The 22,006-nt window shown below is 58.4% G+C and overlaps 1 protein-coding gene across 1 annotated transcript; it reads left to right on the top strand.

Annotated features, from left to right (window-relative positions):
- The first annotated feature begins 2,080 nt into the window (after window positions 1-2,080).
- On the top strand, window positions 2,081-16,873 carry CDX1 (caudal type homeobox 1). Its single transcript, XM_056124628.1, has 3 exons — window positions 2,081-2,546; window positions 16,038-16,183; window positions 16,670-16,873. Exons 1-3 carry the CDS (start codon window positions 2,117-2,119, stop codon window positions 16,871-16,873), a joined length of 780 nt encoding a protein of 259 aa, XP_055980603.1. The 5' UTR covers window positions 2,081-2,116.
- The last annotated feature ends 5,133 nt before the right edge of the window (window positions 16,874-22,006 follow it).

Raw genomic sequence — 22,006 nt, 5'->3', positions numbered from 1 at the left:
GGCCTGAGCTGGGGACCGAGCCTCCCCTGCTGAGACCACCGTGTGTTGGCCACGTCCAAGACCACCCAGGTGGCCTCTCCCCGGCCACAGAGCCTTGGTCTCAGTGCAGTCACTCTTCCTGGGTCCCAAAGAGAAGCATCTCTCTAAGCAGGGGAAGCCCTGGGTTAGCCGTCCAGCCTCTGGCTTTGTGCAGGCTTCCCTCCTATTCTGGTGGCGGGCAGGGACACAGGGGTCCATACTTGGCTGGCGTCTCTGTTGGCACCATTGTGAAGCCCTAGAGAACCCTGATTCCTCTCTCTCTCTTTCTCTTTCTCTCTCTGTCTGTCTCTCTCCTTCACTCTCTTTCTCTTTCCGGGAGCACCCAGCAGTGCTCTGGAGTTACTCCTGGCTTGGTGCTCAGGGGAGGGTCTCTCCTTGTGGTGCTCAGGAATCATATGATGTTGTGGTTCAGACCTGGTCTCCTGCATGCAAAGCACAGGCTTGTGCTGTTGCCCTGTCTCTTCGGCCCTGCAGAATCTCTGAACACAGATCTTGAGGCCGGAATCATTGTGTCAAGGCCCCAGACCATGCTAATCTGTCTCTGCTCATGGCATGACCTTGGGAAGGGAAAGATGAACTAGATAAGATCCTGATTTTCACCCACCTTTGGGGGCCCCTTTACATTTAGGGTACCCCTGGGAAATGTCTAGAACCCCCATTAGAGAGTTTGACGCTAAGCTCTCATGGGTGGGAGGCATCCCATCTTCCTACATGAATCTTTTCCCCGAGCCCCCAAACTTGGCTCCTCACTCCTAGCTGGCGGATGGCCACTCAACTCTATCTCCTACCCCGGCTTATGCAGCATGTTTGCAGGGAAGAGGGGCACAGGCCGTTGGCTAGAGCAAAGGACCCCTGTTCTACAAACAGGATCAGGACTCGCTCTTTCTCCAGTGAATCAACTACCCAGGGATAATCGGGGCATTGCACAAGGTCCACCCAGCATCATTGGCACCCTATATAGTCCCCTGAGTTTCCAGAAGTGACTCCAGAGTGCAGAGCCAGGAGGAAACCCTGAGCACAGGTGAGTGTGCCTCCCACCTTGAAAAAAAAAGTGGGGAGAATTGGATCCTTTTGGATCGGATCCTCCCAAACCATCTGGAATTGAATGGAGTTGGACTATGAACTGGTGTTAGACAATACCCAGGCACTTGTGTTGGGTGCTAATGTCATGTTCTGTAAGAAAATGCCCAAGGGTTACAGGGGATAAGATGACATGGTGTTTGACTTTTGTTTCAAAATACTGTAGCAGGGGAAACAAAAAAAAAAAAAAAAGGGAGGGCAGTGGATGAGCTAAGTGCAGCAACATCTTGGTAGGGGTGGGCGCTACGTGAGGGTTAGCGCAGGCTCACTCTACAGTTCTTCTCTGGTGTTTGAAATTCGCATTATTTCTCAGGGGCCGCCTGACAAAGTTCTCTAGCTAGAGCTTTCCTCAAATAATGCCTCCACCCGCTGTCTCGCTCTTTCTCCGGTGAACCAACCACCCAGCTGCCGCCGCAGACTGGCGGATGCGCATACCTGCATTTTCCGAGGAAAACATCCCGGCTTTCATGGTTACTCGAGGGGTCGGGGTCGTGACCTGTCCCCCGCCCCCTCCGCACCGCCCTCCGCAAAACCCCGGGGCCCGGCGCTCGCCCCGCAGACGGCGCCCCGTTTGAAGTCTGCGTGCGCCCCTAGCACCGCGCGCGCCCGGACCGACGGGGCGCGGGCGCGGGGTCTCCCGCGGCGCCGACGACCCGCGTTTCACCTGTAGAATGGGCTCGCGGGGCGGACCGGGGTGTCGGCGACCACTCGCCCACCCCCTCCGGGCGCGGGTGCGTCCGTCCGTCCGCCTCCCGCTTGGGGCGGCAATTTGTCTCCTTTTGAACCCCCCGCCCCGGACGAGTTTCCCCCTTTGATTCCCGGCCGGCCGGGAGGCTCCCCCCGCTTTGAAATGCAAACCCGCCGGGGCCGGGGCTATAAAAGGCCGGGGTGGGGCGGCGCGGCGGCGGCCCGGCGGGTTCAGGTGAGCCGGGGCTCGTCGGGGCGGCCGGCTGCGGCGGCTCCGGGCCCAGCATGCGCGCGGGGCCCCGCCGCCACCATGTACGTGGGCTATGTGCTGGACAAGGACTCTCCCGTGTACCCCGGCCCCGCCAGGCCCGCGGGGCTCGGCCTGAGCCCGCAAGCCTACAACCCCGCGCCCCCGCAGTACCCCGACTTCACCGGCTACTCGCACGTGGAGCCGGGCCCCGCGCCCCCCGCCGCCTGGAGCGCGCCCTTCGCGGCTCCCAAGGACGACTGGGCCGCCGCCTACGGCCCGGGGCCCGCGGCCCCCGCCGCCAGCCCTGCCCCACTGGCATTCGGGCCGCCTCCGGACTTTAGCCCGGTGCCCGCGCCCCCGGGACCCGGCCCGGGCCTCCTGGTGCAGCCCCTCGGGGGTCCGGGCGCACCGTCCTCGCCGGGAGCGCAGAGGCGGGCGCCCTACGAGTGGATGCGGCGCAGCGTGGCTGCTGGAGGCGGCGGTGGCAGCGGTAAGGTCCCCTCCCTCGAGACTGCGCCGGGCCCGGCAGGTGCCAGGGCGAGGCCCTGGGCGCCCCTGGCAGACCTCTGCCCCCGCCCCGCTGGGCTTCGGGGACGTGGTCCCTTGCCCTGGTCTCTGACCCCTTCCCCCGCGCCTCAGTCACTGCCTGACTGGCTCCGGGAGAAGTCACTTTCTCAGTCACTGCCCGACTTCACCCGGGGCCCCAGGGGTGAAGCACTGTGTCCGGGGCTACGCCGAGGCTGCAGCTGTGTGGGGTCCCAGCCTTTATCCCCGGGCGATTAGAGCCCCGCAGGCCGGCATGTGGACTCCCGTGGGTCACTCTGCGTGGAGGGGAGCTGGGGGGTGCAGGAAGAGCGTTCCCCCGCTGGATTGGGAGGGGTCCCTATCCCAGCTCTCCCCCCTCATGAACTTTTGACCCTGGGGGAGGGGATGGAGCATTTGGGAAGGTGGCTGCTGTTTGGCCGCTGCCGCAGGCAGGCCTCTCTGATCCTGCCTCTTCAAAGGCTGGGGAGGGACCGACAAAGACCCAGCTCTAATGAGGGGCGGCGCACCCCCTCCCTTAAAGGTGTCCCCTTTGTCATGTAACAGGCTGGGCCTGGGCTCGGTAGTGACCCCTGTTGGCCGGAAAGTGAACAGGATGCGGCCATTGTCCCAACTGTCAGCCCCTCCTGACAAAGGCCACCTGGCAGCGGGGCGGGAAACAGGCCTCTCACCCTTTGATGTAGATCATCTTCCCCTTCCTCCAGCTGGGAGCCAGGGACTCCCCCCACCTCCTGCCCGATCCTCTCACACGTGCTCAGCTCCTCCAGGCCCCCCCTCCACCCCCCCCGCAGGGAGGGTGCTGGTCAGTAGTTCTACATGTCCTGGCTAGGATGCAACACTTTTTTAGGAGAGACCCAGGGACACAGGCCCTCGGGCAATCGGGGCTGAGGCCCAGCTCTGCCCACTCGATTCCCAGAGAGTGTCTCAAGACACCTGGTCTCAAGACACCTCTAAGTAACACACAGGTAGTGAGCAGGCCCCATCCTGGCAGCCTGCACACACCCATTCATTTAGTCACACAGCGTGGCATGGTGCTATGGCCACTGAGAAATTATGGTGCCAAGAGGCTCAATACTGGTGCTCAGCTGTGGAAGCAGAAATCGGGAGACTGGGGTTTGAACCCGGGCAAACTGTCTCCTGTCCCTCACTCTGCCCTCTCCCCTCCCCCCCCAACCCTGTGTTTCTGTCCTGGAAACCCTGATTTCTCTTGTCCTTTTCTGGGTCTCCTAGTTTTCCTCTGTGATGTGAGTGGCTAGGTTCTGATACTCTTGTTTTCCTTTGAAAAACCTGCTGGTATGTATAAATCTGGCCTCCTTGAAAAAAAGTGTGCGGTGGCTGGACAGCACATTTCCAAGGTTCTGGAGATCGCCGAGGCTTGGCCCACCCGGTGCAGTCGAGGATGATGGGAGGGACATGCAGGACCACCATTCTGTGGGGGTCCCGCGGCACCATGTTTGGGGTACTGGAGAAGGAAGCCCACTTCTCCTGTTCTTTGGGTGCAGCTGCTCCCGACAGAGCTGCTGATTTAGGAGATGACTGGGAGGCTCTCCAGGGGAGAGACCCAGAGAGAAGACAGTGCCATGGGTGGGAGGTGGCCGAAGGGGCCCCAGCACTGTTGAGAGACAGAGGGGGCATCCAATCCTGGTGTTTGAGGACAGGAACAGCCAAGACCAAGTCTAATCTCTAAGTTCAGCTGGAAACTTATCCCCAGACAGGAAAGAACCCTGTCTCAGAGTAAGAACTTTTCTCTTTTTACTCCCAGAAAGAAGGAAAAGCCAAGAGCTTTGTGGGGGGAGGTCCCCAAAATCCAGGAAAGTAGTTGCCCCAGGTTGGGCCCTCACCACAGAGGACTAGGGAGCTTCAGGGAGTCTGGCCTGGCTGTGTTCTGGGATGGGGCAGAATGGGGGTGGGTTCCCCTTCTCTCTTTGGCCTCAGTTTCTTCTTCTGGGCCATGAAGATTCAGGGGCTCCAGAGTGCTTCCTGAGTACTGCTGTTGACCAGGACAGCACAGGGCAGGTCACTGCACCCTACCAAAGGGTCCAGCCCTTGGTCGTACAGTTCCCTCCATGCCTGCCCCTTCCCCACTCTGCTCCCTGAGCACTCTAGAATCTCAAAGCTGGACAGCTCAGAGACCGGACATACAGATGGCAACTGAAGCCCAGAGACCACAAGGAATGTTCTAGTTTCGTGCAAGTCATAGTGGCCTGGAGAGATGTGGGATGAGTCAGTTTCATATTTTCCAGTGGTTTCACCTCCCAGCTGGAGCGCCATCAACTCCCCATCCTGAGGATGCAGACTGCACACTCAGCGACCCCCCTCCTCTCCCACACCCCGGCTCTCTGGCCGTGCTATGTCTACTGCAGGCTTCAGGCCTGAGCTGCTTCCTTGTCCCTGGAAACTCTCTGGGCTTGTGGTGCGCCAGCACCTTCCCACCTCACTTCTTCTGAGAGATCCCCAGTAGTTTGCCAAGTACCCTGGGGCCCCATCTCCTGTATTTCACTCCTCTGCCTGTGTGTCTGGGTGTTGTCTATACCCCCGGGGCTCCCAGGCCCACCAGGCAAAGTTCCCGGGGGGGGGGGGGGCATCCCTGCACCTCAGTCACCAAGATCACTGTGCTCCTTCCCAAATGTCACTTGGTGCATCTCGTTACCTATTGAATGAATGACCAGGGGACAGCAGAGCAGCCTGGGGAGAGGCGGGGAGAAATGAGATCTAGCCTGTGGTTCAGGTATGGGGGGGCCCCCAACCCTGCATCAGGGACCTCCCACCCATCTGTCTGTGACAGGGGGCTAGGTCTGCTGGCTCCTCTGCCCCCTCTGGACATCTGCTGTTCCCCATTGCTCTGTTCTGAGAAGTGGGTGCTAATGGAGGCGAGATGAGGGGGGAGAGGCAGCTGCTGCTGGGTGTCCCTCCCCACCCCCCAATCCCTGAGTGGTTGTTGAACTGGATGGAGGCAGCAGAGGAAGCGGTACAAGGCATTCCCACATTCCATCTTCCCCTCTGTGGCTAGGGAGGATTTAAATTTAAATTAGGGAGGATTTAAATCCTTTTCCATTGAAGACTCCTGGGAATAGGTTAATGGCCCATGAGGGTGGCTGAGGTCCCCCACGTGAGGGGATTTCACCCAGATGACAGGAGAGGAGTGTGGCTGCAGGCTCCAACTTCCCATGGAGAAACCGAGGCTCAAGGAGGGAACACCCCCCCACTCCCTGCCCCCCAGCCGCCTTCCAGACCCTCTCTGCTGGCTCATGGCCTCTCCTCACAGCTTCTGCTGAGCCACAGCCATCCTGCTAGGGATGGTCACTGCATCTCTAGGAAGCCCAGTCCCATTTCTGCAACATCCAGAACCTTCTTTCTTTCTTTTTTTTTTTTCTTTCTTTGCTTTTTTTGGGTCACACCCGGTGATGCTCAGGGATTTCTCCTGGCTCTGCACTCAGGAATTACTTCTGGCAGTGCTCGGTAGGGCCATATGGGATGCTGGGAATCAAACCCAGGTCAGCGGTAAGGTAAAGGTAAAGGTAAAGGCCCTCCCGTTGATCGTCGATTTGCTCGAGCGGGCCCAGTAACGTCTCCATTGGAGACTTTGTTGTTACTGTGTCTGGCATATCGAATACTCTGGACAGCTTGCCGGGCTCTCCGAGAGGGGCGGAGGAATCGAACTCGGGTCGACCATGTTGGCCGCTTGTAAGGCGAATGCCCTACCCGCTGTGCTATCGCTCCAGGTCGGCGGTGTGCAAGGCAAATATCCTATCCGCTGTGCCATTGCTCTAGCCCCTTCCCCCAAAACCTTCTTGACAACCAGCCCCATCCTCACCCTGCCAGGCAGCAGATAGACCCAGCGTGGCCACTCCAGGTCTCAGACTGCCTTTGTCTGTGGCTTCCTAGTGTCAGTCAGGTATACATACCTGCTTCAGCTCTTTGCACCTTAGTTTCCCCACTGGGACAATACACTGGGCTGGAGATCAAGGTGGTGGTGGCCAGAGGGCGTGGCCTTGAGTCAGACACAGAGATTGCTCAAGTGCCCACAGTTCTGGCTCTTTGCCTTGGGGCGCCCAGGAGCACCCATCTCACGCCTCTGCCTCTCCCATTGACTGACCTTCCCCCTCTCTCCTCCATGCTGCCCCTTCCCCCAAGGCTGCCTCCTCTGAAAGTCCCCCTTGCTTCCCTCCCCACCAATCCCAGCTTTAACATTTACCGCAGACACCTGTTTGGCCCTGCCAGCCACAGTCTGTCCTGCTGGATGCCGCTCTCAACCCCTCCATCCTTCTCTTCGTGCCTTGCACATCACAGGAGCTCACGGACAGGCTGGTAACGGTACGCTGGCCAACTCCATGTCCTGCCAGGCACACGCGACCTGGGTGACCTCTCTAGTCCCAGAGCAAGCTTAAGTAGTGGGAGACCCATTATCAGCCTCATTGCACCAGGGAGGAAGCTCAGAAATATGAGCTAAAGCCCACCGTGGGCCATAGCCTCTGCCCCAAGCTGGCCTGCGGCAGCTCCTGCCATAAAAGCCAGAACCCCTTCCTAGGAGAGGGTCAGGAAGACCCAGCAGCCCCCCAGTCCACCCCCTCCCCTCAGAGTGGTGTGACACCTTCTCTCTCAGCTGCTGCGGGAAGGGGAGTGACCCAGTTACAAGGTGGCAGGAGGTTTTTTTTGGTTGGGCGTTTCCCCCCACGTTGGCAGATGCTGGAGACTGAGCGCTCAGAACTCGCTGGGTGAGCCATGGGGCTGCACGTCGTTGGGAAAGGGTCTTCTCGGGCTGCTCTCAGTGCGGGGCTGGCACTCCTGGGTGGGGAAACAGCGCTTCAATCTGGAGTCAGGTGGGAAATGCCAGCACTCGACCCTCCTGTTGGTAGGGCCCCAGTGGAATCCTCTGCTAGAGAAAATGCACCCTCTAGGCTCACCCTAGTCTGCTCTGGCTCCTGAAATCAAATCCTCCCCTCCCCTCCCCCGGCACCCAGACCCCTCTCCTCTCCCACCTGCCCCCTGCATCTCACCCACTTGTTCACACAGGTGAAATACTCTGATGCCAGGCATCCTTCTAGGGTCTGGAGTTTCTTTTATTTATTTATTTATTTGCTTTTTGGGTCACACCCAGCAATGCTCAGGGGTTACTCCTGGCTCTGCACTCAGGAATTACTTCTGGCAGTGCTCAGGGGACCATATGGAATGCTGGGAATTGAACCCGGGTCGGCCGCTTGCAAGGCAAACACCCTACCCCAAGTACTATCACTCAACCCTGGGCCTGGAGTTTCTGGCCAGAACCAAGCTCTGTCTGTGGCCCTGCTATGCCCCAGCTCGGGTGCCCATGCTATTCTCTTTGCTGTGCAATGTACTCCCCCATTAAGACTCAGAAACCTTCTCAACCCCAGGCCTTGGTTTAAGTGTCTTCTCTGGGGGACCTCCCTACCCACCCCAACCCCCAATTCAGTCTTCTCTCAGCTTCATGCTTGCTTTATATAAATCAGAGTAGGACAATTTCTTCGCTTTTTTTTTTTTTCAATCTTACCTAACCCCTACCTCTTGGCCCCACCGGTGAAGTTCTCTTGGGTGAGTTAGTTCCCAGGCCCCAGACTCTGCCTCGGTAATGGTACTATTGGGGGCTCAGTGGTGTTTTCAGATATGGACATTTATGACCAACACACAGTCCCACTAGACTAGTGGCCTCACCCAAGACTGTGGCAGCAGGGGAACTGGACCCATGTTAATGGGCAGGAAATGGGTCCAAGGTCTCTGGGCTGAGTGGCTGGAGGAAGGGCCCCCAGTCCCGGAGCCGAGGAAGAGCAGGAAGCAGTGGGTTCATGATGACAGGCCCAACACGGCAGTGGAAGGGTTTTGTGTGGGTCCAGCAAGTTAGCTGGTACACTCCGCACCTGCAAGGGGCGCTGAGGGGACCTGAGTTAGCAGGGAGCCAGGAGGGGCTGGAGTGGGAACCTCCACCTCAGCCTGCACCCAGGAGTGCCCGGGCTTCACTTCCACATTCCCAGAGCTGTGGTAGCAGAGGCCCAGACGTGGCAGGAAGAGGCTTCCAAGTGGTGGAAGTCAGAGACTGCCGGGAGGCAGGCCTTCTAGAGGCTGCTTTGGGCCAAGAGTGCCCCTTATTAGGGGGCTTCCTGATAATAAAAAAAAAAAAAGGAAGATGTGGGTGGTGAGTGGTAGCCCGGCCTGTGCGCGGGGAGTGTGCGCAGGCAGAGAATGTACTCTGGTCAGGGGGTCAGAGATGTTGGCATCTGGAACCTTAACACCCCACCCCCCATCCCAGTGCGACTGAAAACCCAACCCCACTTTCGATCTTCCTTAATTGGTTCCAGCGGAATACAACAGCCGCTTGTGGCTTATAGTCCTCACGTGGGTAGCCAGAGAAGACACCCCCCCCCCCGCCCCTCCCGTGCTGTGGGGACGGCCCATCCCTGCCTCACCCCTGCCTCCTCGCTCCCGGCCCTGCCACCTCAGGGATCTTCTTCATTGTCCCTGACAATGTAGCGGCCTTGTCGGGTGACTGCGGGGAAGGTGGATGCTTCCCTGTGAAACGGGAGGCTTCCTGTCCTCATCTCACCCCTGAGTCAGCTGGGCCCCGCACACACATCCTGTGACCTGCCTGCGTCCACGCACAGAGCCAGGCCGGGACTGGCTCCGAGTGTGTCCCCGGAGCTGTCTGCTGCTTCTTCTCCTGCTGCCCCGAGCCGAGTCAGAGTGGGGGAGGCCAGGAAAAGATGATGTGGAGTTGGCCTGGTGTGTGTGTGTGTGTGTGTGTGTGTGTGTGTGTGTGTGTGTGTAGGGGGTCCAGGGGTACAGTGATACAGAGAGTGCTGCAGGGGACTGGGTGTAGATGCCAGCCCCACCCTGAGTCCGGGCTGCACTGAGGAACCAGGACTGGCCCATTCTCCAGAGTAGGTCCCAGCGGCCAGCCCAACAGAAAGCCTCCTAGGCCAGGGAGGACCGCCACAGGCATCCAGAAAGTCCCCACCCCTGGGGTTTTGGGGAACAAGGCTTCTCAGGACCTCACATGTCCCCCAGCTGCGGGCTGGCTGCATCACCCCTCTCCCGGGCCAGTGTCCTTTGTCCCGTGTCTCCCATCAGACGACATTCCTTCCTCTCCCAAGGGCTCCCGCCAACATCCGCTTCTGCAAATAGCTCCCTTCCCCATCTTAATCTCCGTTGTTGCTTTCTGCAAACTGCCATGACACCCAAAGCTCAGTTGCTTGTTAGGTCCTTCAGCTGAGGGACAGATGGACCCAGGACCTCACCAGAGGACCCTGTCGAGTCTCTGGGTGCTGGGAAGTGATGCTCAGCCCTCCTCTAAGTTTCAGGAGCAAGGGAGCCCACCTGGGGACGGCTGAAGGTACATGTTATGGTCAGCCTCCCCGCCCAGCCCCCTGCTGGTGTTTCAGAGCCCCCAGTACTCAGGGACCAGGATGCAGAGGTGAGGGTGGAGTTGGGAACAGACATGGTTTCCAACCTCTGCGCATGGCTGAGAGTGCGTCCCTGTGTGTCTGGGCACATGGCCATGCACAGCTGGGACGACTGGACCACGCACAATGAGTCATGCAGGGGTTCCTTGGGAATTGAACCCCAGCCCCAAGTGCCACAGAGCCAGCAGAAAGCCGTCTAGGGGCCACTTGATTTTCTTGGAGCCCCCCCCTCGCCTGCCCTGGAGGCGGAGGTTCAACCCTCCTTAGCCTCCTGCTTGAGGGATGGCCCACTGCAGGCTGCTGGGCTCCTGGCCTCTCCCTACAGTGGGCCAGGCCTCTCGAGGCTCTCAGGGAAGTGGCTCTTAAAATTCTTTTTTGTGCAAAAATAAATACAATCAAAGAATCAACAAACAGTTGGGTGCGGGTGCGTCATATTTCCAAGTGGGAAGGAACCTTCTAAATAAACAATTTCATGCAACAGGTCAACCAGGGCCCAGACCCACTCCCAGCCCTCTTGCCTGCTATGCTTGGAAATGGGCAAGTTCCCCTGCCCTGAACACCTACTGTGTGCCAGGGATCGCCCACCACCTCAGGGCTGGCGCTTCTGGTGCAGTTTCTGAGGCTGGAAACAGCCTCTAGAGTCCCGCTGTGGCTTGTGTGGGCGCTCTGGGCCTGTGCTGTCCAGCTGGGAAATATGAGCTGTGTATCAGAGCCTACATTGTACGGGCATGTTGGTCCTTAGTAGAATAATGCAACGCCCACTTAATAGATACTGAAAATGAGGCCCAAGAGGGGAGACGGCAGGGCTGGAGGCAAAACACAGTGGGAAGGGCATTTGCCTTGCATGCGGCAAACTCAAACTCGATCCCCAGCATCCCATATGGTCCCCCGTGTGCAGAGCCAGGAATTACCCTGAGCATCACCAGATGGCTTGCACCTCCAGAGATGGTGGAGGTGGCCTGACACCTGAATGACAAGGGCCCCGGGAACTCTAGAGGCTTAGTGACCCCTGAGCCCATGAGAGCCCCCTGAGTCTGATGACTGGACCAGAATCTGTCCTTTCTAGGTCGTTGGCTGTGCAGATTTGGGGAGGGGAGGTTTGCATCTTCACGGCAGCCTGGCACCAGTGAGTCCCCAGGCCAGAGCAGAGAGAAAGCCTGCCCTTTGGGTGAGTTATCCAGAGTTACCCCTGGCACTTATCCTAGGAGGGCTGGTGGCTCCCACCCTCTCTGCCACTCTCCCTCCCCACTAGGGGCCCTGGGATGGGCCACAAGGTTAGTCATTAGGTGACTGGGAATGGTCGGCCTTCATCCGACACCTATTCCAGGTGCCTGGACTTCCCCCTTAGAGCTGTCCGAAGGGCCTGTAAATCTCTCACCTGGCCTCTCCTTCCCTTGCAGGTAAACTCACTCTCTTGCTCACTCACTCACTCCTCACTGGCTCTCATACATCGCCTGCCCCTCCTTCCTGGGTTCCCTGAGGGACTGGTGCTCATGGGGAAGGGGGGGTGTCTGTGTCTCCTGATTGTCCTTACAAAATACAAACTCCCAAGTGCACAAGGTAAAAATGCAAAAGTTCCAAAGACTCTCTTGGTGTCAGAGAGATAGATAGAACAATAGGTAAGGCACTTGCCTTGCATGCAACCCCGGTTCAATCCCCAACACCCCATATGGTCCCTCAAGTCTACGAGGAGTGATTACTGAGTGCAGAGCCAGGAGTTTCTCCTGAGCATCACCAGGTGTGCCATCACGCCCCTCCAGAAAAAGGTAGCTTCCCAGCCTCCGTCCCTCTCTGGCCCCTGTTGGCCTCCTGTGCGAGCTCTCAGGTCATATACCAAGGGTCCACAAAGAGTTGTGTGTTCACAGCATTCGACACTTGCTTTCTTCTTCACAGCACATGAGAACATGCTCCATATTGGTCCCAAAGGGCTTGTTTGTATCTTTTTTTAGGCCTGCTATGTCCCTCCAGGCTGTCCACCCTTAGCAACCAGCTCCTGGCAGTAGGCACATGTGCTGGGGGCTTGCAACCTTCAACAGAGCTTTAGCTTTGGCCAGTAAGTCTGTGCATGGGTTCCTGGAAATATGACTCATGGGTTAAAGGTCATGTGCATGCTCCCAGCGGCTAGAGGTCGCCACGCTGGGCTCCAAGGAGGAGGCTTCAGTATCCCTCCCTAGACTCCACTTGGCAGGGTCCTAGTCCCTGGCCCATAGTTGTGGTACCCAGACGCTTAGCCCCCTTCCTAGCCATGGAATTGTGTGCTTTGGCAGCTCCCCCAGGCAGAGGATGGCCAAGGGGTTCCTGCACTTTCCCATCCTTCTCCAGGGCCCAGAAGGTGGGTGGCAGGGCCCTGGGCTGGCTCAGTACTGGCAGCTAGCAGGAGAGGAACAATCACACAGTGAGAGCTGTCTTCCCCGTCTGGTCCCCCCGTACCCCTCAGTTCTGTGAAGAAAGAGCCTGGGCGGGAGGCTGTGTCTACCCACAGCCCCGCAGGATGGACAGGTGCAGAGTGCCCTGTGTGCCCATCAGAAAGGGGGGAGCTGGGTGCCCAGGAGAAGCTGCCTCCACTGTCGCTATCTCACTCAGGGCTGGACAGTGGGTGGGCTCCTTGAAGCCCCTGCCCAGGGCCATCCAACCCCTCCTACACCATGGTCCGGCCCCTTGGCGTTCCAGAACAAGTAGAGGGGTGCCCTGCCGTCCCAAGCTTCTTCTGTTAGCACTTTTGGGGAGTCAAGAGCAGCTCCCTGTGCCCTCAAACAGAGGTCTGAGTTGTTGGCACAGGGATGAGGAATGAATGTGAACACTCCTGTGCTGCAGCTGTGGGTGCCAAAGGAGGAGCCCTGGAGGGGCCACGGGGGGCGGGGAACCTCTGTCCCTCGGGCCCCTGCAGCTGTATGGTCACTCTGAACCTTGGTCTCTTGGTCTGAGCAAAGGGGGGAGATATGTGCTCCGATTCCCTGCTGACTCCAGCACAGTGAAGTCACGGGGCGGGCTCACAGCATCGGCAGAGCGGGTTTGGAGGCTGACTTCTATTTTCCAGGCCCAGGAGGGGCCCCCGCCAGAGCCAAGGCATCGGCAGCCCCTCCCTTTGACCGTCAGCCAGGCCGGGCCTGGCTGGGGGCCGCAGCTGAGTCGGGCGGGCGGTGGGCTGAGGTCAGTGCATGTGGAAGTGTCCAGGGCAGTCCCGCCACCCTGGCAGGAAACCCAGGAACATCTGCTGCCTCCTGCCAGATGCAGGGTTTGGCTCCCGGAGCCCCTCACCGTCCTGCCAAACTGTTGGGCTTTACGGGGACGGAGCAGCTGGAGCAAAAGGGTCCGGAGAGGCAGACAAGGGTCCCCGGGACTGCTGGGGGCTCTCAGGTGAGGCGGGGCAGCATTTTTTCCAATCTATGGAGTGTGTGTCTCCAGGCCTGCTAGGGTACCCGGTGCGGCCGAGAGCCATCCTATTTATAGCTGTGTCCAACATCTTACCCAGGAATCGTGTTTAGCTGACCCCCACGCCAGCCAGGCCCATCAGGACTCTCCGGCTCCTCTCCACCCAGATCTTCAGCTCGGGCCCCAAACATAGCCCTGGGCACCAACCCAGATGGACCTCAGCTGAGCCCAGGCCCTGGCTGATGGGGCCTGCCTGTGCTTACTGTCTCTTATCCAAGTGGCGGCCAGAACGAGACGAAACCTCACTTGGTCAGGCCTGTCTCCTGCCAGAACCCGGCCAGGGCAGACATCCCAGATTGAGTGGAACCCAAGTTTCTCTCCGTAGACTGGAGGTTCAGCATCCTCCGCGGTGCCTCCCATTCCCCTCATGCTCCACATAACTGCTCCTGCCCCTCCCGAGTCTCTCTCACCTTTCTATCCCTGCTTCAGTCCCCTTCTCCCCCGGCCTTCATGGACTGACCACTCCATTGAAAAATCATACTTTCAGGGAGCGCGTTTGCCTCGCACACGGCCAGCCCAGGTTCAATCCTGGCCATCCCATATGGTCCCCTGAGCACTGCCAGGCATGATTCCTGAGTGCAGAGCCAGGAGTAATCTGGGTGTGACCCAAAAACAAAAAGGAAAAAGAAAGAGAGAGAAAGGGAGGGAGGGAAGGAGGGGAGGGAAGGAATGAGAGGACAGAAGGAAGGAAGGAAGGAAGGAAGGAAGGAAGGAAGGAAGGAAGGAAGGGAGGGAGAGAGGGAGGGAGGGAGGGAGAAGAGGAAGGAAGAAAGGAAAGAAAGAAGGAAGGAAGGAAGGAAGGAAGGAAGGAAGGAAGGAGGGAGGGAGGGAGGGAGGGAAGGAGGGAGGGAGGGGAGAGGAAGGAAGGGAGGGAGGAAGGAAAGAAAGAGGGAAGGGAGGAAGGGAGAAAGAGAAAGAGAGGGAAAGAGAAAAGATCGCACTCTACCTTCCCTAAACCCCCAGTCCTCCCAACCTGTTTTTCTTTGAAATAAATCAATAACGGATGAAATATTTTCTGGGGCCATACTTGAGAGGTTATTCCCGGTTTGGTGCTGGTGGGGTTGCTTCATAGCAGTACTCTGGGGAGCCTGTGGTCCAGAGATCAAACACAGACAGGCTCATCAGAGCACTCCTCACCCACCTTCATTTCATTTTGCTGCCTCCTCCGTGGGAACAGAAGCGCCCCCCGATCCAGGGTGCACTTGCCCCCTGCCACCGCAGGTGCTGGGTCTCTGCAGCGACCAATGGCCAGCAGGAGCCCTAGCCCAGGGTGGGGTCCACGCCGGGGTCCTCCGAGACACATCTGGGGGCCTCTATCCTTTCTGGTTCGGTTTGGGGGCCAGCAGCTTCCAGGCACCTGCAGAAGTTGAGCCCCGCAACCTAAGCTGTTTGTGTTGCCCTTTCTCCCCAGCTCTCGTCCGAAACACAGGAAACGAGAGTGCCCAGTGCCCCTTTAGATTTGGCCTGCCTGGTGGCCTCCGTGCCTCTGGCATTCAATCAGACTTATGGCCTGAGGAACACCTGAGCAGTTTGTTAAAAATGCATGTTTGGGCTGGATTTATAGTATGGCGGGTAGGGTTTTTGCCTTGCATGCGGCTGTCCTGGGTTCGATTCCCAACATTCCCATATGGTCCCCTGAGCATCACCGGGAGTGATTCCTGAGCGCATGAGCCAGCAATAACTCCTGAGCATGGCCGGGTGTGACCCAAAAAGCAAGAAAAGAATGCACGTTCATGGGGCCAGAGCAATCCTATAGCAGGGAGGGCGCTTGCCTGCCTTGAATGTGGCTGACTCGGGTTCCCTCTCTGGCACCACCTCTCGGGTCCCTTGAGCACTGCCAGGAGTGATCCCTGAGTGCAGAGCCTGGGATAAGCCCTGAGCACTGCCAGGTGTGACCCCAAAACACTGTAGCACTGTAGCACTGCCCTCCCGTTGTTCAACGATTTGCTCAAGCGGGCCTAGTAATGTCTCCATCATGAGACTTGTTGTTACTGTTTGGCATATTGAATACATCACGGGTAGCTTGCCAGGCGTTGTCTTGCAGGCACGGTACTCTCGGTAGCTTGCCAGGCTCTCCGAGAGGGGCAGAGGAATCAAACTCAGGTCGGCTGCATGCGCGTGCAAGGCAAACAAATGCCCTACCTGCTGTGCTATCGCTCCAGCCCGATCGCACTGCGGGTGGGGCGTTTGCCTTGCACACAGCCAACATGGCCGACCCCAAAACAAACAAACAAAAATAACCAAACAGACAACATGCGTGTCCTTCCCAGACTTCTGCCTCCACTCAGGGCCGCCTGGAAGCTGTTTCCACAGGCCATGGATAGCCACCGCTGGGCCAAGCTGGGACCGTGATCAGAACAGGCTGGGAGCAGGAGGCAGGAACTAGAACCCAGCTCTGGAGCAGTTCCCGGCTCCCTGGCCCTCCCTGAGAGCAGCACCGGCGTGCCCGGCTGGGAGTGCCCACAAGTGCTGGGTCTTCTTCTACTGCCCACCCAAGGGTTCTTCAGGGCTCAGACTGCTGTTCCCCCAGGGAGCTGCCTGGGCCCTGTTCAGCCTCTCCCCACTCACCCCCCTCTTGGCTTGGCTGCTCTCAGGTAAGACCCGGACCAAGGACAAATACCGTGTGGTCTACACCGACCACCAGCGCCTGGAGCTGGAGAAGGAATTCCACTACAGCCGGTACATCACCATCCGGCGCAAGTCGGAGCTGGCTGCCAACCTGGGGCTCACCGAACGGCAGGTATGTGGAGCCCCATGGCTGAGTCTCCTCCCTCCTACCAGGCAGATTTGCAAACCCCGCTGAGGAAGAGCAGAGAGTTTGACTCTCCTGGCTCACAGCACAGTCACAGACTGAGCCAATGCCCAAACCCATCCCCTTACCCCAAACCCAACAGCTCTGGCCTACAATGGGAAGAAAGGAGGTAGCTATCGGTTACAGCAGTCTGTGATTCCCCTCTCTGTAGGTGAGAGGGGCCACTTATGGGAAGAACAAGGGAGGGCTTCCTGGAGGAGGCAACTCGGCACCGTGTTGAGAAGATGGAGTGAAGGAAGGTGTCACAGTGGCACAGCGTCCTGGGGGTTGGGGGAGGAAGGGCAGTTTCTTCCCAGAGGGACTTGTGTGGGACTCACCAGTGTCTGGGTGTCAGGAGCTCAGCTGTCTCAGGCCTTCCTCGCTGCCCGCCCTTTGGTCCCCTGGCCCACCCTTTCTCTACGCTCCCTCTCCCAGGTGAAGATCTGGTTCCAAAACCGCCGGGCGAAGGAGCGCAAGGTGAATAAGAAGCAGCAGCAGCCTCCGCCTCCGGCCCAGCCCCCAGCCCCGGCCCCTGAGGTTCCAGCACCGGGGCCTCCCCTCGGGGGCCTGTGCCCCAGCTCTGCCATCCTCCTGGGGGCCTCCTCCCCGCTGCCTGTCAAGGAAGAGTTTCTGCCCTAGCCCTCGCCCGGCAGCGGTGGTGGTGGTGGTGGGGGTTGGGGGGTGCTGAGAAGGGGCCTTCCCCTGGGGCCCAGGGGTCTCTGTTCCCCACCTCTGCTCACCCGGGACAAGCCACCCCCCAGCCCTGCTGTCCTGCTGTCCTCGAAGCTGCTGAGAAAGACGGTTTCCGGCTCCTGGGCTTTAGGGCTTGGGGGCCATCAGGGTTGACTCAGGATGGAGGTCACCCCTCATAAGGTCACAGTTCCCCCCTCTGCCAGAGGCTGCTAGAACCGGCCCTGGCCTACACGGGATGTCCCCAGGGAAGGCGATGATTCCAGAACAACCCCTGGGGACACCGGGCGATAGACCCCCCCAAACTCCTCCCCCACCCCTGCCCTCCAGCCCAGGTTCCCTGCCCTGCCTGCCTCACTCCTATTATTGGGGAGAGGGAGAAAGGCAGAGGCGTGCAGGGCTGTTGGGCCGGCCCCAGGGGGCCCCGGAGCACGGCTCCTGCCTGTCGCACATAGAGCCGAATCTTTGGGATGAAGCTTGGAGAATAAATGTTCGACTCTTTTTTTCAAAATGTATAAAAATCACTCTACATCACTGGAGGGAAACCTTACGGAAGTCCAAGTCAGCGGCCTTCAGGAGAGTGAGTCAGGTGAGGGGCCCCTTACGCCACCCCTCCGGCTCATTCCCCAGCACTTCCCCACCCACTGGGCACCATCGGGAGCAAGCCCCAAGCCAAGCCGGGAGTAGCCCTCAGCACTGCTGGGTGTGGTTCGCAACCCCCACCTCCCACCCCCCAAATAGAGTGTAGAGATAAAAGCATAAAGAAGTGGTTAGAGGCTGGAGCAATAGTATAGTGGGTAGGGCATTTGCCTTGCACATGGCCAACCCAGGTTCAATCCCTAGCATCCCATATGGTCCCCTGGGCACTGCCAGGAGTAATTCCTGAGTGCAGAGCCAGTAGTAACCCCTGTGCATTGTCAGGTGTAACCCAAAAGAAAAAAAAAGTGGCTATTCTCAGATCCCCTCTAGATGAGCCTCCTCCCTGGACCCCCCATGCCAAGGTCAGGCCTCTGTTTACTGTTCTGGGAGGTGGCCCATAAAGTATGCCACCCGCCTGCCCTTTGCTCTTGGAGCCTGTGATAGCCACACCTGAGGGGGTCCCTCCCCACTCAGGTCCCTAGAGTCACAGGTCCTGCTCTGGTTCCTGTGTCCTGAGGACACTGTCGTCTCTCCAGGGAGGGTGGACTTGAAAGGCAGGCTCAGCAAGCAGAGTTGGGGGCACTCCAGGTGTCCCCAGCAGAGGAGGAGGAGGGCCTGGGGGGGGGGAGGGGGCTGGCAGCCAGCCAACACAGTTTCCTGACCTTCAGAAACATTTGCTGTGTGGCCCGGGGTAATTGCTTCCTCTTCCCGTGTTCCCACATCAATCAAGCCGAGAGGCCTGTGTGGGCGAGAAGCAGGGACTCTGGGCTGCTGAGTTTGGGGAGAAATGCGGCTTTACCCTCTGGGGGAGGTCCCCGGCTCATCAAAGGCTTGGACAGTCCCACAGCCAAGGAGCCCCCGAGCTTTCCTTAGGTCAGCACCCCCAGGCCTCACAGCCCAGGAGCCCTGCAGGACCCACAGTCCCCTGCAATGTGGGGTGCTGGAAACAGCCCGGTCCCTTCTACCCTGCTGCGAGGCTTCAGGTTCTCATGAGCTGCTCTGCGCCCTTCAGAGGCAGATAAAGGACTGCCCAGCACACACTAGTCTGAGGGGCTGGTGGAGTTGGGCTGAGCACCACACCAGGCCTGGTGCTCAGGGCATGAAATTTGACCTCCCACTTGCAAAGCATGCACTCAGTCCTTGGAACCGTCTCCCAGCCCAGGAGCTGAGGTCACATGGTGACAGTGAAGATCTGAGTTATCCCCAGCCACAGAAAGACCATCGCCAGCCAGGAGGGTGCAGGCTGGTCAACATCCACTCAGAAGCCCAGGGACTGGGCGGGGCTCACAGTCCCTGCTCTTGGGCATGCACTCCATGGCAGGAACACCAGGACCGCCAGGGGAAGGGGGAATTCCCTGCAGCCAGAGCCCTCCCAGGAGCTAGGCATTGCATCATCATTATTTTTTTTCTTTTGGGGTCACACCTGGTGATACACAGGGGTTTCTTCTGGCTCTGCACTCAGGAATTACTCCTGGCAGTGCTCAGGGGACCACATGAGATGCTGGGAATCGAACCCGGGTGCAAAGCAAACGCCCTACCTGCTGTACTATCGCTTCAGCCCTGACATTGCTTTATTTTTTTTGGCCACAGTGGTGCTCAGAGCTTACTCCTGGCTCTGTGATCAGGGATCACTCCTGGTGGGGACTCAGAGGCTGTCCACAAGGCAAGCACCCTACCCGCTGGGCTGGGTCTCCAGGCCTGGACCCAGCTATTGCAATGATCCCAAAAGGGGATCCCCTGGTCCCTGCAGAACTTGTGCCCAGCCCACTGCTCAGAGCTGTCCATCTCTCCTGCAGGGCAGCTGCCACTGCTTCCTCTGCATCCCTAGTGAGTTTATGTTTTCTCTCTGAGAGAGACCTGGGGGCACAATGGGTCTAGAGGGCACTTCCGTTCTGGCCTGGCTGCTCCGGAACCACTTTCTCTGAACCGCACCAGATGGATTAGCTGCCTGGAGCCTCATTTTTTCACAGCCTCCCTTCACTGGGGTAACAAAACACATGCTCTGCTGTGATAAAGTCTGTACGTCGAAGCAAATTAAAAGTGTTTATTTATATGCATATAAAAATATCTCCCTGTATACGAAAAGGAAGGACATTTTCATCTCACACTTGCCTTAAATCAGCACGCATCGCCTTTGCACTTGTGATTTCATGTGAGACCAGAAAACCAGAGAGAGGGAGAAACAAAAGGAGTTCAGGAAGAGAGGGAGTCAGAGCTGGGCTATGGGGCCTTGTCCCAAAGGAGTAACTGTGCCAAGCAGTACTCAGATTCCTGGTGACTGGGGCGAAGGGAGCCTCCCACCACAGGGATTCAGCCATGCCAGAGGCCTGGAGCAGCCGGCTGATATGGTCAATGTTGTTTAGGAAATCTTGGGGGTGGTTTGCTTTTTGTGTGAAAGCACAGGCTTGGCCAACAAGGTTGTGCTGGAGGGGAAAGGAGGGTCAACCCGACGCCTGGGTGTGGCTGACCCCAGGCCTGACACTCCCGCAGTGCCACGGAGATCTGGCAAGTTGTGCCCCTCTGGGCCTGACCCCCTTGGCTCCTCTTACAGCCTAGCAGCTGCTGCAGATGTCCAGTGCTCACCTTTGATGTGTTTGTCCCAGGGAGGCTACTGTCCTCCCTCTGTGTGAGTGTGTGTGCACACGTGCACATGTGCACATGTGTGTGTATGTACACGTACGTGTGTGTGCAAGATGGGAAGGAGGGACAGTTCGCACACCAACCAGGTGTACCAGGCCCAGAGCAGGTGCTGCTGGAGAAGCAGCCCCCTAGGGCCCTTGACCCATGCTCTGCTCCTTGTCCCTGGGGCTCCTTGACCTTCCATAGGGATTTATTTATTTATTTATTTTTGTTTTTGGGGTCACACCCTGCGATGCACAGGGGTTACTCCTGGCTCCACACTCAGGAATTACTCCTGGCGGTGCTCAGGGGACCATATGGGATGCTGGGAATTGAACCCAGGTGAGCCATGTGCAAGGCAAATGCCCTACCCGCTGTGCTATCATTCCAGCCCCTCCATAGGGTTTAATGAAGGACACCCACCCACCAACTCCAGGGAGGAGTTCAGCAAGGCTAAACTGTCCCTGTCCTAGGCGACATTTGGAAGAGGTCACAGGCTGTCAGAGCATGTGGCTTTCGCCCTCTGAGGCAGTTTTCTCAGGTGCAGAGTGAGAGGCCCCCACTCGTCTCTCCACACTACTGGAAAGAGTTGAAGAGTTGGACCTTGGAATGCAGTGATAGGGAGCAAAGAAAGATTTCCTCCCTGGGAGAGTCCCTGGTCCTCCCTGAGGGAGAGAGCAGCTAGTGGCACCAAGGAGTGTGGGGACCTGGGACTGGCAGGTCTTAGTCAAGCTTCCACCTAATTCTCTGCAGCTCCTTTCTGGAGCCACGGAGGAAAGGGCTAGGAACCCTCATCTCACCCTCATCTTCCCCCAGGCCTGCTGTTGGTTGATGGAGGGTGACCCTTTGGACTGAGGGAAGGAAGGAGCCTGCTTCCTAACATGCCTGGCAACATAGCCTAGTTCCAGGTGCACATCCTGGTTCCTTCCCATCAGCCCTTGCAAACGATTGCCCTAGCTAATCATTTCCCATCTCAGCCTCCCCAGCCCCTGTCCACACGCTGACAGGTCAGTAAGGCATGGGCCTGCTAGTTGTCACGGCACAGACACAAAATTATAACCTTCCTGAGGTGGGGCCAGAAACCTGGGCCAAAATGTGTCACAACTCCTCCTTTCCCGAACTCCCAGCCCATCCTCCCAGAATAGGCATGACTAGGACCTCCCCAGCTAGGCAGGTCCCTGAGGCCACACAATGCAGAGCCAGTCAGGTTAGCTCTGCAGCCCGGAGTGAGCAACAGCCCCTCAGCTTCCTCATCTGCATGCGGCTAAGTGCTCCATCTCTCCTGCTCACTGCGCAGTGCTCACAAGCCCTGCCCAGGCTGTGCCTCTACGTGCTCTAGACAGTGTCCTGGTTGATGCATGCCCTTGTCCTTCCGTGGACAGCCAGAGCAACCCTCAGCCACACGATCTGTCAGTAAATGCTGTATTTAACCACAGGCAAAATGGTTTTCTGCACACAAGCTTTGTCCCTGAAAGGAGTTTGAGCTGCTTCTGTCCATTTTGCAGATGAAGAAGTGGCCCCGGAGCTTGGTCACAGCAGGCAAGGTCACACAGTGAAGAGAGGCGGACATAGGGGTGCTGAGAACCAAGTCCCTGCTCCCCGGCCCCCACCCCCCCGCCCCCGCCCCGTGCAGACAGTGTCCACGCCAGGGCCTACCTGTCTCAAGCCCAACGGGCGACAGGGAGACCCGAGAGGGCAGGTTACTTGCCCAAGGTCACACAGAAGCCGGTGGTGGCCAGGGCCTCCAGACCTCCCGCGTCTCCGTCGCGGACACCCCCCCCCCCACCTCCCGCGCTCCGGCCCCTCCAATCCGCAGCTCTGCGT

Source organism: Sorex fumeus, unplaced genomic scaffold (genome assembly GCF_029834395.1).
Source record: "Sorex fumeus unplaced genomic scaffold, SorFum_2.1 ptg000051l, whole genome shotgun sequence".
NCBI classification, from domain to species: Eukaryota; Metazoa; Chordata; class Mammalia; order Eulipotyphla; family Soricidae; genus Sorex; species Sorex fumeus.
This window is presented reverse-complemented; position numbering and strand designations above follow the sequence as displayed.

What these genes read in the sequence shown, in the direction of transcription:
- CDX1 (XM_056124628.1), top strand. Translation starts at nt 2,117, where the DNA reads ATGTACGTGGGCTATGTGCTGGACAAGGACTCTCCCGTGTACCCCGGC. An exon ending in TGGAGGCGGCGGTGGCAGCG is followed by an intron (nt 2,547 to 16,037) that starts GTAAGGTCCCCT and finishes GGCTGCTCTCAG; the next exon opens with GTAAGACCCGGACCAAGGAC. An exon ending in TGGGGCTCACCGAACGGCAG is followed by an intron (nt 16,184 to 16,669) that starts GTATGTGGAGCC and finishes TCCCTCTCCCAG; the next exon opens with GTGAAGATCTGGTTCCAAAA.